The sequence below is a fragment of the Anabrus simplex genome, chromosome 1 (genome assembly GCF_040414725.1).
Source record: "Anabrus simplex isolate iqAnaSimp1 chromosome 1, ASM4041472v1, whole genome shotgun sequence".
NCBI classification, from domain to species: Eukaryota; Metazoa; Arthropoda; class Insecta; order Orthoptera; family Tettigoniidae; genus Anabrus; species Anabrus simplex.
Window position 1 is genome coordinate 1,679,321,341 of NC_090265.1, and position 16,184 is coordinate 1,679,337,524.

The 16,184-nt window shown below is 35.3% G+C and overlaps 1 protein-coding gene across 1 annotated transcript in view; it reads left to right on the plus strand.

The window, feature by feature from the left end:
- unc-13 overlaps positions 1-16,184 on the plus strand; it is a 312,040-nt gene that overhangs the window by 253,276 nt on the left and 42,580 nt on the right. The window contains exon 26 of the mRNA XM_067138400.2: positions 8,710-8,832. Within this exon, the coding sequence (XP_066994501.2) occupies positions 8,710-8,832 (123 nt within the window). The remainder of the gene's footprint in view (positions 1-8,709; positions 8,833-16,184) is intronic.

Here is a 16,184-nt window from a genome sequence, read left to right on the forward strand (position 1 = left end):
GTTGGGTAACAACCCCAGCGGGAAGCTGGGTCGGTGAGCAGAGTGGAATTGGGGGTCAGTGGAAGGCAACGGGAAACCACTACTGTTAATTTTCCCAAGACAACCTCATGGCTTTACTCAATCATAAATCAGTGTCAGAAATGATAAGAAGCATAAAATAGATAAGATTTACAGATATTGTCTTTTGATATAATCTTGCATAAATTTCAAGATATCTCAAAGGAGGTAGAGAAGAATTTGTCTCCAAAACAGTGTTCTGTGTTACATTGGACAGGTTTATAGATCCATTTAATTTGATCAGCAGGCTCATGTACTGAATCCAGAAAATTTTAACATTGTAAAGAAAACTAAGAACTGTTCAATCATATGCCAGTAATAATTTTAGGATACTTGTAGGCTTGTAGAAGACTTGTAGGCTAAGGCCCAGTTCATCTAACGCCTGAAAACCAAAAATATTCTTCTAGATAGATATCTTCTTCTACTTCTATATACTGTGCCCAGTCTCTCAGACGTTGGCAATCAATATGGACAGTGTTGTTCTATCCTCAGCAACATGGTAGAGTTGTTTGATGGTTCTTATTCTAGTTCAGTCTTCAACGTTCTTGAGACATGACGTTCTTTTTCTGCCTACTCCTTGTTGTCCTTCAATTTTGCCTTTCAAAATTAGGTGCAATACTGCATATCTTTCACCATATAACACATGCCCCAGGTACACAATTTTTCTGCATTTGATGGTGGACAGCAGTTCTCTTTTAGACTTTGCTCTCTGCAATGTCTGTACATTAGAGACTTTTAGCATTCTTCTATGAAACCAGAGCTTCCAGCCTTTTTATGATGGTCATTTTCAAAGTTCAAGCTTCAACTCCATAAAGCAAAACTGACCTAAAATAATATTTAACCATGAACTGTCTCAGTTTTAAATTTGAGGTGTCATCACACAGTAAAGCCTTCATTTTCTTGAACGTTAATCTTGCCATTTCTTTACAGATCTTAATTTGAGATCTGGGCTTAAATCACCTGATATCCAACAACCAAAGTATTTAAATTTGCCAATTTGATGAATATGTTGACCATTCCGTTTTAAAATAGCTTTCTCTCTTCCTCGACTAAAAACCATTAGTGTTGTTTTCTCTGTGTTGATAGTGAGACAGAAATAGAGAGAATTTATTCTTCCTCTATTTTGGGGTTGTCTTTAAGACAAAGCCAATAAATGGTATTTAAAAATATATGGTATAAAAGTTTGGCACAAAGAGTAGCATATTGAAAAATAAATGTAAAATATTTAAGTGAAAATTATTTACGAATATGAATCTGTTAATCACGAAAACAAGAACATGCTGCACAAAGTATCAGTGTTGATAAAAAGAAGGTGTGAGTAGGTTGTCATCGAAGTTCCTTATCTAGAATATAGTGATTCCTGAGAATTACAACTGAGCGTTTCATATCCTGCTAGATTCTGAAATACCATTGTTGGGATGCCAAAAACTTTCAATTATCCACCGTCTCCATATGAATTGTGACCTTCACATCAATCTTTAGTCCACTAATGTCAGTAGCATCTAGATTGTATGCTTCTTTATAAAAAGGTACAGTTGTCTGGTAAATATGTTTCTTTTCTCGTCCACCTCAGTTAGGTCATTTGTATGCATCTCAAACTGGATAGTCAGACCCAATATGTAACTTTTCCTTTCTGCCAGCTTCATAATGATCATATTGATCCTTCAGGTTGTTGAAAATCATGGACTTCATTGTGGACAATAAATCTTCTTCTCCTAAGGACAGTGGTGATGTGTAATCTGATGGTGCAATTACTTTTCAGTCTTAATCTTCCATCCCATTTTGGTTCTCATCTCGATAATCTTTTTCCTTATATTCCTGATCAATAGGAGTTAATTACCACATTGACTGTTCAAGTCTCAGCTGCTATATTTTGTTCCTTTAATTGAGTTAGGTATCTTTTCTAGGCTGTGTTTTTTAATTTTCTGTTGCAATGCAAGCTTTTTTAAACAACTTCCAAACACAGTAGTAAATAATGAATAATTTCTTGCTAATATAAACCATACTTCCTTTATAAAATTAAATAGACGTGTTCACTGTGTCCACTAGCATCATCTGTGTCAGACAATGGAGATGGTTCCTCGATACATTCTTCTTCTAACAACCAGCTAATGATTTGCTGGCTTTGACTTTCAATCATATTGGCAGCGATAACAATAAAAATCAATCAAATTGTAGAAAATCACACACACATGATCACTCACACTGTTAGATCTCCCCTAACGCTACTCACTGGTTAGACACACCCAACCGCTCGCGCTGTGAGATAGCAACTAACACAACAAGTGTGTGCGCTTTCCCCCCACTCTTTCCTCCCTTCCCAAATACCACAGCTACTACACAAATACATTCTGGCATGCTCAAAGGATCAAATAAGGCATTTCAAATGGACATTGATTCAAAGCTAAGGACAAACCAATTAAAGCAAAATTGGTAAAAATGTTAGATTGAACCTCATAGCGCGAGTGATCGCAGGTTAATGACGTCCTTCAGTGTCCTCATTACATGCCCAAATCACCTCACATTCCTTCATCTCAGGCATTCCCATATCTCCTCTCTTGCAATGTGTCATATGCCTTCTCCCTTCTCAATATCAAGGAAAACCATAAACAGATCTTTGCCTTTTTCCCAATATCTCTCCATTAACATATGGACACTGAAGATTAGGTCTGTTGCGGACCTGTTAGGCCTCTTCCTCTTCTAACTGTCACTCTAAGATGACTTGCAATGTGCTCTCTAAGATTTTTTCAAGAATCTTGAGCCCATGAGAAAGAAGTGTTACTCCCCAGTAGTTGGAGCATTTTAGGTGATTTCCTTTCTTAAATAGGGGAATAATGGCACCCTTGCTCTAATCAGTAGGTATCTTGTCATTTTTCCAAACTGCATTGTAGCCACCATAAATCCTGGACTCCTGCTGCTTTAATCATGTTTGTGCTGACTTCATTGATTCCTGGGAATTTCCCTTCCGGCATCTTCTTATGGGCTACTTCTGTTTCTGCCCATGTAATGGGAGGTTCCTCTGTGTAGGTTTCAACAGCTGGTTCCTTTGTTCTCTGATCTACTTCTGTCCTGTTCAATAGGTGATCAAAATGATTCCTCAGAACCTCTCTGACGTCCCCTTCTTTCCTGGCCAGGTTTCTGTTAGGATCCTCAGTTGCTTTCATGGTTCCAATTCAATTCCTTTTGTTTTGGATCATTCTGAACAATAGTTTTATATTACCTCTGCTGTCTTCCTCCATTTTTTGAGTAAATTTCTCCCAGCACTTTATTTTATCCTCTTCTACTACTCTTTTAACTCTCAGTTTCTTGTCCCAGTAAACTTGTTTGAGGTCTCTGATCTTTCCCTTATCCCTTACCTGTTCTGGCTTGGATTTCTCTCTATCTCATTCTTTTTGTGCTATGGTCCTTTCCTTTATTGAGGATCTTACTCATTCATTCCATCAGAGTGTCTCTTTTTTCCTTATTCTTGCACTTGTCTTCCTGCTTCTTCTGTAGATAGTTGTCCTATTATACAGTCCTGATAGTCACTCCTCTTTCCAATCTTTTGTAGTTTCCACACCTTAATCTTAGGTAATTTCCTGGTTGTTATATTTGATACATTAATGTCTTTCAGATCTGCTACTAATAACTGGTGGTCGCTATTGAGGTTCTCGCTTGGAATCACCTTGACATCAGTTACAAGTCTTTTCTTTATCTGTAATAACATAGTCAATGACTGTCTTGCTCTTTCCATCCCAGCTGTAACGGGTAACCTTTTGACTGACTCTTTTGTTGAATCAACTGTTTTTTACTACCAAAAAGTTTCCTATGCAGACGTTTATGAGATGTTCCCCTTCTGAATTTGTTTTCCCGTGGCCACATGTCCCGTTACATTCTCATAGCCGTTCCTGTCTGTCCTGAGCTGTGCGTTGAGGTCCCCAATGATGACTGCCCTTTCTTCACTGACGTTCTCTTCTAGGTCTTCGAGAAATGTGTTCTTTTCATCTTGACTGCAACCCCTCATACACTTGCACCAGTGTCAGCATCTCTTTTCCTAGGTGAACTGTTGCCTTTATAATCATCTCATTGATGTACTGGATCTCTACACATCTAACTCTTTTGACAATATCAGTCTCAGCTCCCTGTTGTTACCATTCCAGTAGAGGGTATAGTTCTTCCTCAACTCTTTAATCTCTTTACCTTTCCATTTAGTTTCACTCAATCCTAGGATTGATATTTTTCTTTTCTCCATGATGTCCACTAATTCTTCACATTTCCCAATTAAACTCAGTACACTGATTGTTCCTATTTGAGTGTGTTGTCTTCTCCAGGGTTGTTGCACAATCGCAAGGTCTGGTCTATTATCAGGCTGCAAACCATCATACCTGGTATGGGTCCACGGGTGTTGTCTACTCTGAGTTCTTTGTTTGCATCCGAGGCTCATATAAGTGTTAAAAACTATTTCAGTTACTCTCCAACTGACTTTCTAGGCCTAACGTTAGAGAAGCTTTTCTGTCAGGGTTATCTCTCTTAGCCTTTAGAAGTCCCCTGCCACATCTACAAGGTAGCAGCTTCCTGTTGAATTTATTTGTCATGTCCTACACAAAGGCTTCAACAAGTCCCCTAAGGGTGAACTCCTCTGCCCATAGGCATTGCAGGTTTTGTAACAGCCCCCCAACCCTTGGCGAGACAGTCGCAGGTAGTACCGTGTACTGTTGCATATGGTAGCAGGATGTACCTAACCTGGCTATAATATGAATATAAAGTTGGAATTCAAGAAGACAAAGTGGGACAAATATTTATATGAAGGTAAATTAGAAAATTGAATTATTTATCAACAGATATGTTCAATAAATTTCCAAGTTCTTTTTGAAATCATTTAAGGCTAGGTAAACAAATGATAGGGAATCTGCACCTGGGCAACAGTTATAAATGCAGATCAGTGATGACTGATTGATTGCTTTATTGATTGGTACACAAGAGCTGGTGTGATTATAATACTTTATCAACATTATGAAAGAATTTGGCTTGTCTAAGATTTCTGTATAAGTGTTTTGTTTACTAACATGTGTTGTAAATACTCCTTCCTTTTATGTTCTCTGCTATAAGAGTAATTTGTAGCTTTGCTCTGTTCTGTTGTTCTCTGTTGTACTGTATATGCCTATGTGTTGAAACCTTCAAGTTTGCTTTACTTCACACATTTCTCTTGTTCTGCTTGAGTTCCTATTTGCAGTTAAGATATTAAAAAATTAGAAAAAAAAATAATGTTCTCATGAAGTAGAACTTACCAAGAACTTCATTTGTAAAGTATGTATTTACAGTATTTCATTTTTGATGGTTAAGGGGAAAATAATTTTCAGCTAAAGTAAATTAAAACATTCCTTTGAAATTCATGATGGTCATTATAATACACATGTTTAAAAACAACTTTACTATAAATATATTATGTATGGGGTAGAGCCCTATATGACGGAGTATGAAGAGCAGAGGTTAAATGAAGTAGTCTGACAACTGGCTATATTGGCAAACCACCGAACGTTTGTATGAAGCAGTTATTGTATACTACACCTGAGTAAGAAAGTGTCTATTTGTGTGCAGTCCTTTCTGTTGTTTGAGTCATCAGTAGACTGGTTTAAAACAGCCCTCCATGCCACCCTATCCTCTTTCCATTTCTACGTAAGTACTACATCCTACATCTGCCCTAATCTGCTTGTCATATTAGTACCTTGGTCTACCACTTCTGTTATTACCACTTACACTTCCCTCAAAAACTAATTGAACAATTTCTGGGTGCCTTAAGATGTGTCTCATCAAATTTAGCCAAATTGATTCTCCTCTCACCAATTTGATTCAGTACCTCTTCATTAGTGATTCGATCTACCCATCTTACCTTCACCTTTCTTCTGTAATACAATACTTCAAAAGCTTCTATTCTCCTTCTTTATGAGTTAGTTATTGTCAATGTTTCATTTCCATGTAATGCCACGCTCCAGACAAAAGTCTTCAGAAACATCAACTTAATTCCTATATTAATGTTCAAAGTGAGCAAACATCTTTTGTTAAGAAAGGCCTAACTTGCTTGCGCTAGTCTACATTTTACATCCTCCTTACTTCTGTCATCGTTAGTTATTTTACTACCCAATAACAATATTCATCTATTTCATTTAAGACTTCATTTCCTAATCTAATATATCTTGCATCACCTGACTTTGTTAAACAGCACTCCATTACCTTTGTTTTGGATTTATTTATTTTCAACTTGTACTCTTTCCTGAAGACTCTGCCCATACCACTCAGCAGTTTCTCCAGATCTTCTGCAGACTCGGATAAAACAACATCATTGGCGAATCTCAGCGTTTTGAATTCCTCTCCTTGGATTGTGATTCCTTTTCCAAATTCCTCTTTGATTTCCTTTACTGCTTATTCTATATAATCACAGAAAATGAGAGGACAAACTGCAGCCTTGCCTCACTCCTTTCTTGATTGCTGCTTCTTTTTTATTTTTTAAGCTCGCAAGTCTTATCACTGCAGACTGATTTTTGTACAGATTGTAAATAATACTTTTTTCTCAGTATCAGATCCTTATCATCTTCAGAATCCCAAATAACTTGGTCCAGTCAACATTATCAAATGCATTTTCTAGATCTACGAATGCCATATGTGTGGGCTTGTCCTTGTTAATTCAGTTCTCCAAGATAAGACATAAAGTCAAGATTGCTTCAAGTGTTCCTACAATTTTTGGGGGGCAAAGTGATCTTCTCCCAACTCAGTTTCAACTTGTTCTTTCTATTCTTCTGTAAATAATAATTGTTAAAATTGTGCAGATGTAAGATACTAAACTAATGGTACTAAAATAAAGTGCAGTAATTTTCACACTTGTCAACACCTGCTTCCTTGGGATTAGGTATAACAACACTCTGCTGAAAATCGGATGGCATTTCTCCAGTATCATACATCTTACACACTAAATGGAATAACCTCGCCTTGCTGGTTTCTCCTAAGGCACTCAGTAATTCTGAGGGTTTGTCACCAATAATTCCAGATGCCTTGTTCGTATTTAGGTCTCTAAAAGCACTGTTGAATTCTGATCTCAAAATTCGGTCTCCCATTTCATCAGCATCAGCAGCCTCTTCTTGTTCCAGATCCATATCATCTACTTTTTTACTTTATACAGCTGTTGGATATGTTCCCGTCATCTTTCTGCCTTGTCTTCTTTTCATCTGAGCTCTTAATATTCATACACCTAGTTTTCCTTTCTCCAAAGGTTTCCATGATTTTCCTGTATGCAGCATCTACCTTTCTTAAGACCATACAACCTTCAATATCCATACACTTGCCTTTCAGCCATTCTTCTTAGCTGTCCCGCACTTTCTATCTACTTCATTCTTTGATCGCTTGTATTATTTTCTGCCCTCCTCATAACCGACTGACCGACCGACCAACCAATACTGATCTGCATTTAGGGCAATTGCAGATATTTCTGTCAGGTTTATCTCCCTTAGCCTTTAATAGTCCCCTATCATCCTGCAAGGCAACAGGCCCTGGGTCAGTTCTCAGGGATCAGATATTTGCCTCTTCTGCCAGATCCACCGTATCAGTGATTTTCACTTCCGTCTTCACCCGTAACCCTGGGCATGGGTTCCGTGTTATACCCCACAAGACTGGGTCCTGACTGAACTCAGCCACCCTATCACTCTGACCTACTGAAGTGTAGGGTGCCCACCCCCGCAACATGGACGCGCCAGACAGGAATTACTCAAGTGGAGGAATACAGAAGGTTACCCTATCTCCCTTGAGCCAAGTTAATGGTTGTGTATGGTGCCACAACCAAAGACGTTCACAGTATCCTAAAAAAAATACAAACGAAGCACACAAGTACTACACATGCCCCCCGTGACTATGACACCAAAAACTTTTAATTCGTCTTGAATGACTGCATGAGGATTCTGGTCAGACCAATATACACAACTGTGTCTGTGTTTGTCTTTCCATTTAACTAGAAACATACCTCATCAGACCGTTAAAATATAGGCAGCAGTTAATCAAGTAAGAAAACATCACAGCAGGAGTCAATTCATTGTACAATCTTTTTAATGCCAATGTTACAGCAGAGTAGCAACTTACCCCACACACTATTTTACAGAAGTGAGATATTAATAGGCACCCTTTAATTGACATACTCCTCATTGAAGGAGTTTGCTTTTCCATCCTTTATACTCTGGAGATGATGATCTAGATGTTAGAACCATTTAAACAAGAATCAACATCATCTTTATACTCTACAGCTGCACAGCTGAACAATTATATTTCTTGAAGTAGCAACAGAATGTCATAATGTGCTTACAGCTATTTGAGAATTACATATACAAGTAAATCCAACTTGAAGGTTTAAAGTCTTTGTGTGAGCATGATTTTGTGGAATACCAGTCATGGAAATGAGGTAAAATGTTTTTGTTAATCTTATGTTGCTTTTGAATATTCTGTTATAATAGCTCTATGTAATTATAAGAGACTAATTGTGTCAAATATCCCCTTTATTTTGCTCTTGTGAGAAATGTTGAAAACTGTTGCTTCTTATGCTTTAAAACTTCTACTGCAAACATGATAAACCATATTTTATTTTTCTTTCTTGTTTCCTTTCCATCATTTCTCCTAAATAACAAAAACACACAGTTCCACTTAACAACAAATCGAACCTTAGGCAACGTTCCATCTCCATCGAGCGTGAGGAGGAAGAAGGCCTGGAGGGGCTAGAAGAGCCTCTGAGGGCCAAGAAGCGGCGTGAGTCGCAAAAAGGTAACCCCCAGTCAACAGAGCACATAGTGTAGACAAGCATGGTCTGATGAACCCACCAGAAGCAGCTTACAGCTAGATAGAAAATAATTTGAAGCAATTAGATGCATTCAAAATTCAATTTTATTTGCTTTATAGAATGACCATACCCTTAAAAGCCAATCACAATTTCCTAATATTTAAAGCATAATTTAATTTATATTATTAAATAGAATTTAGCCATGATTTTTGTTTTAAAAGATGTACATAACAGTGTAGTCCCATCACTTACAATTTAATGAAAGCATTAAAACAGATTTTGTACTGAAGAACATTAAACTTGTAAAAACAGTACTAATATGTTATAAAATATTTATGAATGGCTTCTCCAAGTAATACTGTATTGAGATAATAGTGGAACATTATTTACAGTTTACATATAGCCTACTTATAGAAATACTTTGTGTAGAACAAACTCATACTCCTCCCAATTCAGCACTCTATCAGAAGGTTTAGATGTGAGAGCAAGGTATAAAGACTAGTCTTCACTCACTTCTGTTCGTAGCTTTCACAAGCAGATAAAAAGCATGTAATCCAGTTGCACATAGAATAACCACTACCTCTCTGCACTAGTATATCATCATCAGTGAAAGTGTGTTTAAAATTAGAATGTACATCAGATCAGAAGCTCATTCATGCTTAGAAACTGGTATTAATCTGAGGATGTTGCTGTAGAATGATTTTTATACATATTGGCTGTCACTTTATATATTTTCTTTGCAGGCTTTCACACAGTAGTGCTTGAAGTGGGATACAAGAAAAACTGGCAAGATGGTTTAATCTCTTTCCCAGTTGACACATAATATTCACTAAAACACTCTCTTGGTTAAATATTATATAAATTCTAGCTTGAACAAAATATTATTATATCTCAACCACACAAAAACTGGCTGTCGCAGAAGATAACTTTCTTTCAAAATCCTCTTATTTGAAATAGGATGAACATATTGTGCAGGTGATAGGATTCTAAGTATCACTTCTTTGGCCACTGGCTATCCACAGTTTATGAATATCCGCGCAATTTGAGAATGTATAAAATTAAACGTTTCTTTGCCGGCCAATTTTTGTACAGCTGAGTATACATGCAGAATACCTTTAAAATATTTTCCAGATGTATTCCTTGTCATAGGTGTCAGATCTGTCTGTAGGCACTGGTCAATGCTGATACTCTGCATGACAATGACCATTTTAACTATTATTTTGGGTAATATTCAGCATCAAAGCCACTAAGTAGATGCCAAGCTAATGATATAAGCATCAAACTATCTGCTGTTTACAGAGATTGTGAATTTCTAAGAGATGTTATAATTACTTCCATTGCACTAAATGATTGCTCACATTCTGCAGTTGATATTATAAGAGTGTTTGTAGTAGCTGCAGGAAGTTTCATACCATCAGGAAAATTATCACTCCCTCCACACAAATAATATTCACAGAAAACATGAACTGAAGTTGTACTGACTACTATGTATTCCTCAATATACCATAATAGAAATTTAAATATAAGTTTTGAAACAAACAAATTATGTTGAAAAGTTCTGGGACTAAACTGTCACTATCAAAAAGTAGCTGGATGGTGGAACGTACTGGTATTCAAAACAAGTAATGGTATGCCATCCTACTCTACATCAAGTACTGGGTTTATAAGTACACTTAATTACCTCATTTTGATGCATTTAGTTTGTAAAACTAATTAGGCCTAATTTCAATTGCACTCAGTTGTTTTACCCAGTCAGAGAGAGTTCCTATTTTGAGAAAATCTTTATAGATTGTAAAACAAATATCTCTTGGGCCTACTAACTCAAACTTTTCTTTCCTACTATTACTAATGGTAGTGCGGAAGCAAAAATGGACAAAATTAAGAGTTACAAGGACACCATAAATTTGAAACGAAAGTATCACTGAATACATTATGTATTGTACATGGTTAAATCAAATTAAATACAGGGTTTTTATAGAACTATGATTTTTCTTAAGTTTGACTGTATAGTTACCATATTTTCTAGAAGTACTGGTACCTAACAGAAAAGAACAAACAAGTGACAAATCAAAGATAGGAACTTGGAAAGGAAATAAGAACACAATGACAGATCAGTATGGGAAGTAGCAGCAATACAAAAAGGAGGCAAGGACAAACATGAAAATACTGAAGGACGAGGACAATCTCCACATTACATTCTTTTATTTCATTTTACTTATGATGTAATGATGCTAGTAAAGACCTTACTCAAATGTCAAGAGGCTAAACAGATAATAGATAAAATTACAAAATGTTGCCATTGATGCTTTCACGGCCGTACTTATAGACATGATAATGTATAGGCTTTTGGGCTTATGCCGTGTCAAGAAAATAAGGTGAAATTCTTTACATTTCACAGAGAACTGTACTCTGCATCCTCAGAACCTTTCTCATGGACAGTCAAGATTTCTTCTGAGGACGCAGAGCACAGTTCTCTGTAAAACGTAAAGAATTTCACCTTATTTTCTTGACACGGCATAAGCCCAAAAGGCTACACAGTATCATGTCTAAAATTACAAAATTTATATGAGGGAAAAATGGGCTAAATCTTTAAAAAAATTAAATATAATGAAATTCTAAATAAGATGGTTACAATAAAATAAGAAATAATACAGTATTCTAATAATTATACTCTAAGAATGATTGCAAAAAAAAAATTATTGAGTTCGTAACTTATTTAGTTTCATGATAGCATAGCCAAGACGATCCATAATTATAACCACACTAATACTATGCACTTCCCAAACTTATGACCAAATAATTAATTATTTATTAAATGAATAAGCCACCTGAGTTACATCCGAAATGCAGATCAATGATTGATTGATTAGCACTTATCCTGGGGTGATCATATTGCCTTGTTCTGTAAGGAAGTTGCTCCTGTCATTATAATACTACATAGACTCAAAGGAATATTATCGGTTGTACATTTAAGAAGTATTTATTATGCACTTTTCCACTCCCATCAGACTTATCTTACCATGATCTGATTTCATAAAAATAGAGATAGTACTCAAGCTATATAAGTGATGCAAAACAGAGATAATTCATACTATTTATTTCTTACATCCACAAACAGCAACAAAACTTGTGTATGAACTGACACATGTTCTGCCACTCACAGCAGGTGCCAAGTCTTCTGCTTGGATCTGTATGTTTAAAATATTAAATAATCTCTCTTACCACAATCTCAGCAATCTGCAGTCAACAATCCATTAATGCTCACTGCACTCCTGGCACAATATTAGCTTATGACATTTAAATTCCAAAAATGATGGTCTATTTGGAGTTACCGAGCAGAGTGGCCACGCGTGTTAATGCGCTACAGTTGTGGAGCCAAGTTCTGCATTCAGGAGATGGGTGGATTCAAAGCCCACCATAGGCTGTCCTGAGAATGGTTTTCTGTGGTTTCCAATGTTTTACTTCTAGGCAAATGCCGGGGCAGTTCCTATTCATAGGCCACAGCCTTTTCCTTCCACCTTCTTACCCAATTTCATTCACCTTCATTCCTTTCATCTTCATTAGCTCCTCAACTGAGGTTGGTTACAGGAAGGGCATCCGGCTGTAAAAACACATGCCATAAAATTTCATCTCACCTCATTCCCAACCATTTATCAGGAAATAGGACTAAGGGGTCTATCCGGAGTTGAAAATTTCAGGAGGAAATCTTACTACAACTTATCCAATGAAATATATCATTCAAAACACACTCATCCATTTCAAGTCTGATAAACATTTTCACTGGTCTGAAGTAATTATGATATATTTTAGCCTATGTCTATGGTCAATTAAAACTTTAACTAATGTGACTATCACCATCTTAAATGTGTACTGTGTTGCCATCTGAATTAATTGTGCTGCCTCTTAGTGCAAGTATTTTTTAATGGGGCCTATTAAATCAAATAAATAAAATACTTCAGTATGAATCATGTCATCTTCAATATCTGCTGGGAATTAAACATACTAATCCAGTCTAAAATACATTTTCTATTATGAAACAGTTTATATTTATCCACCCAAATAAAACTTTCATTATGGTGAATATTTTAAAAATAAAATTATTTGTTTCAAATAAATGTCAGCTTTATAACCATTGCTGTATCAGGTATATTGGAAACACAATTAGGATTTCTTATATTTCTTCATTAATGAATTAGCTTCTGGTTATTAACAAACAAACAAAATCCACTTTGTTGGTTTTCAGAGGTTGGTTTTTAGAGTAGCGGCATGGAAGATTCAGTGAAATATACAGCACAGATTGCACAGCACACAATTTAATCCCAAACAGAAATGAAGAAGGGACCTTTACATCCCCAAATTTATACTACACTGATTACAAAGCAGATGCTATTACTTTTCATTCTTGTAAAACACTTCTTCAAAAACTTAACTATTTTCTGCTTGAAATCTTCTATCTCTTTGATGAATTTTTGTTTGCAATGATGCTGATGCATGTTTTCCTATTATACTCTTGCATGTCATAACTTTATATGCAATGATAAATTGATAAAGCATTTTGAGTACCGTATATGTAGAATGCTTAAAAAGCAAATGGTAATCAGTATATAGTTAAATCATAATTCACAATGGCATAATTAGAAATTATTTAGGGAGCTTGATATTATGACCCATTAACCCTGCTAGAAGCAGTTATTTACCAGGTGGTGTAGTGAAAAAGACTGAAGAATATTTTGAAGTTCTCCATTCATTAATCCATAACAAATATTGTAATTAAGTTTTTGATATGATTCTTTACAAAATGTTGAGAAACCTATCTTTCTTCATGTCATATATAAAATACATATTTTGAATAAAATAATTGCTTTAGAACACATTCTAGATTTATTCCATCAATGGAATATCATCTTGCTATATCTTTAGGTTATGTTGCCATTGGCAAAAATCATCAGTCAGTCTTTTTCACAAAGGTAAGTATCGACGATATATTGTCAGTAAAATTCTTTCTTGAATAAAATTACTGTGTCCACCTATTCAATACAATTATATTTTGTAGTGGTTAAATTCTACATGAATTGTAAACACTAGTTAGGGACATGTTTCGCCCTAGTTTTGGGCATCTTTAGCCTAATACTAATCTTAAGGTCAAGTCTTAAATCTATTAACATTGGAATATCATTAATTAACTACAGTCAAGGTTTTTAAACACATTCCAATGTTAACAGATTCAAGACTTGACCTTAAGATTAGTATTAGGCTGAAGATGCCCAAAACTAGGGCGAAACATGTCCCTAACTAGTGTTTACAATTTACGTAGAATTTAACCACTACAAAACATAATTGTATTGAATAGGTGGACACAGTAATTTTATTCAAGAAAATTTTTTACTTATTGTATCTTCAATACGGAACAAAATGAGATTAGTTACTTGTAACTTGATATATATTGTCACCTGGTTCTGAAGAATTATGCTATTTAACAACAGAGAAATAAACATGCTTTTATGAAAAATGGATGTTAAAATATTAGTGTATCAGCTGCTGGATTTTCTTGCATTTTCAAGTAGGCTATATTTTCATGAATTTAGAAATCAGTGCTCAAGGCAATAATTTATTTTATTTTGTCATTTGAACACACCTATTAAAAATTGAATGCAAATTATTTCAATTTTACTTTTACTTACTTTTTTATCCTCACATTTTGTGTAAACATCACTATTCAAGATAATATGTGAAGTTGAATCACTCACTGAAAGTTTAACAAACAATAAATTTCAACATTGCCCACCTTGTGACTTTAAAATGATTGTTACTGTAATATAGACAGCACACACAACTATTATTATGACAATTCTTATAAATGAGAATGCCTTACAAATCTAATTTTTCTCTTAGGAATTTTGCAAATACACATACATTTTGCATTTTGTACTCAATATTGCATTTTATTACAGATTAAAAATCCGTAATCATACACGTAATTGTTTTCAAAATGTCAAATACACTTACTTTTACAGCATTTGACTACATTTTGCATGTAATGGGATTGAAAAATCTACCGTCTCTGTAAATTACTGCATATTAAAATAATATTTACATAGTAAAAAATGGAAACTAAGAAGCCTATAGCCTACTGGTACATAAATTAAATTCCAAACTGTAATTAACATAACAAAGCTGTGTGAACTCTTCTCATATCCAAATACACTGAGAGCATTTGAATTAAGAACCAGCCTCACTATGGTTTTTCTATCATCAGCATGACAGCCAAGTTCAATGCCTGAGGGGTGTGAGCACATCTGTCCTTCTTAACGTGTGAACACCTATCAAAAGATGCATTTATGAGTCATATAATATTCTTTTTTGTGTATTAAATCACGAAGTGTATTATGGCTCAGAATATACTTACTACTGCATAATGCATGTTTATTTAGCTATTTATAATTCATATGCATTACTCAGTCAGCCTGTCAGGTCCATCACCATCTGTCTGATAAGACCCCAACTAGAGTATGGTTCCAGTGTATGAGACTCTCCACCAGGATTACTTGATTCAAGAACTGGAAAAAATCCAAAGAAAACCAGCTTGATTTGTTCTGGGTGATTTCTGACAAAAGAGTAGTGTAGCAGCTATGTAGCAGCAATTGGTGTGCGCGTACACAAAATTATATATATATATATATATATATAAAAGAACATGTCCTGACTGACTGATTCATCATTGCCGAGCCAAAACTACTCGACATAACAAAATGAAATTTTGAGGACACATTTATATTACAATGGAGGTGCTCACTAAGGGAGGATTTTTGGTTATTCTGTTGCTAAGGGGGTGAAAAGGGGGGTGAATTTTTAAAATGAGTGTATCTATATCTCAAAACTTTAAAAGTTTACAAATGTTAAAATTGGTATTTAGAATCTTCCCTAAAAATATAGAAACATGTATTTTTTGTTTTTGGAAAATCCCACTAGGACGGGTGAAAAAGGGGGTTGAATGCCTTTAAGGAGGATACTTATATCTCAGAAACTGAAGATATTTCTGACCTTAAAATTGGTATTTGGAATCTCCTTTAAAAATAAAGAAACACATATTTTTTTGTTTTCGGAAAATCCAATTACTGTAACAGGGGTATAAAACAGGAATGACAAATAGGGTGATTTTTTAAAAAGACTATATATAAATTGTTGTTGTTTGAGTCATCAGTCTGTAGACTGGTTTGATGCAACCTCTCCATGCCACCCTATCCTGTGATAACCTTTTCATTTCTACATAATTACTGCATCCTACATCTCCTCTAATCTGCTTGTCATATTCATACCTTGGTCTACCCCTACTGTT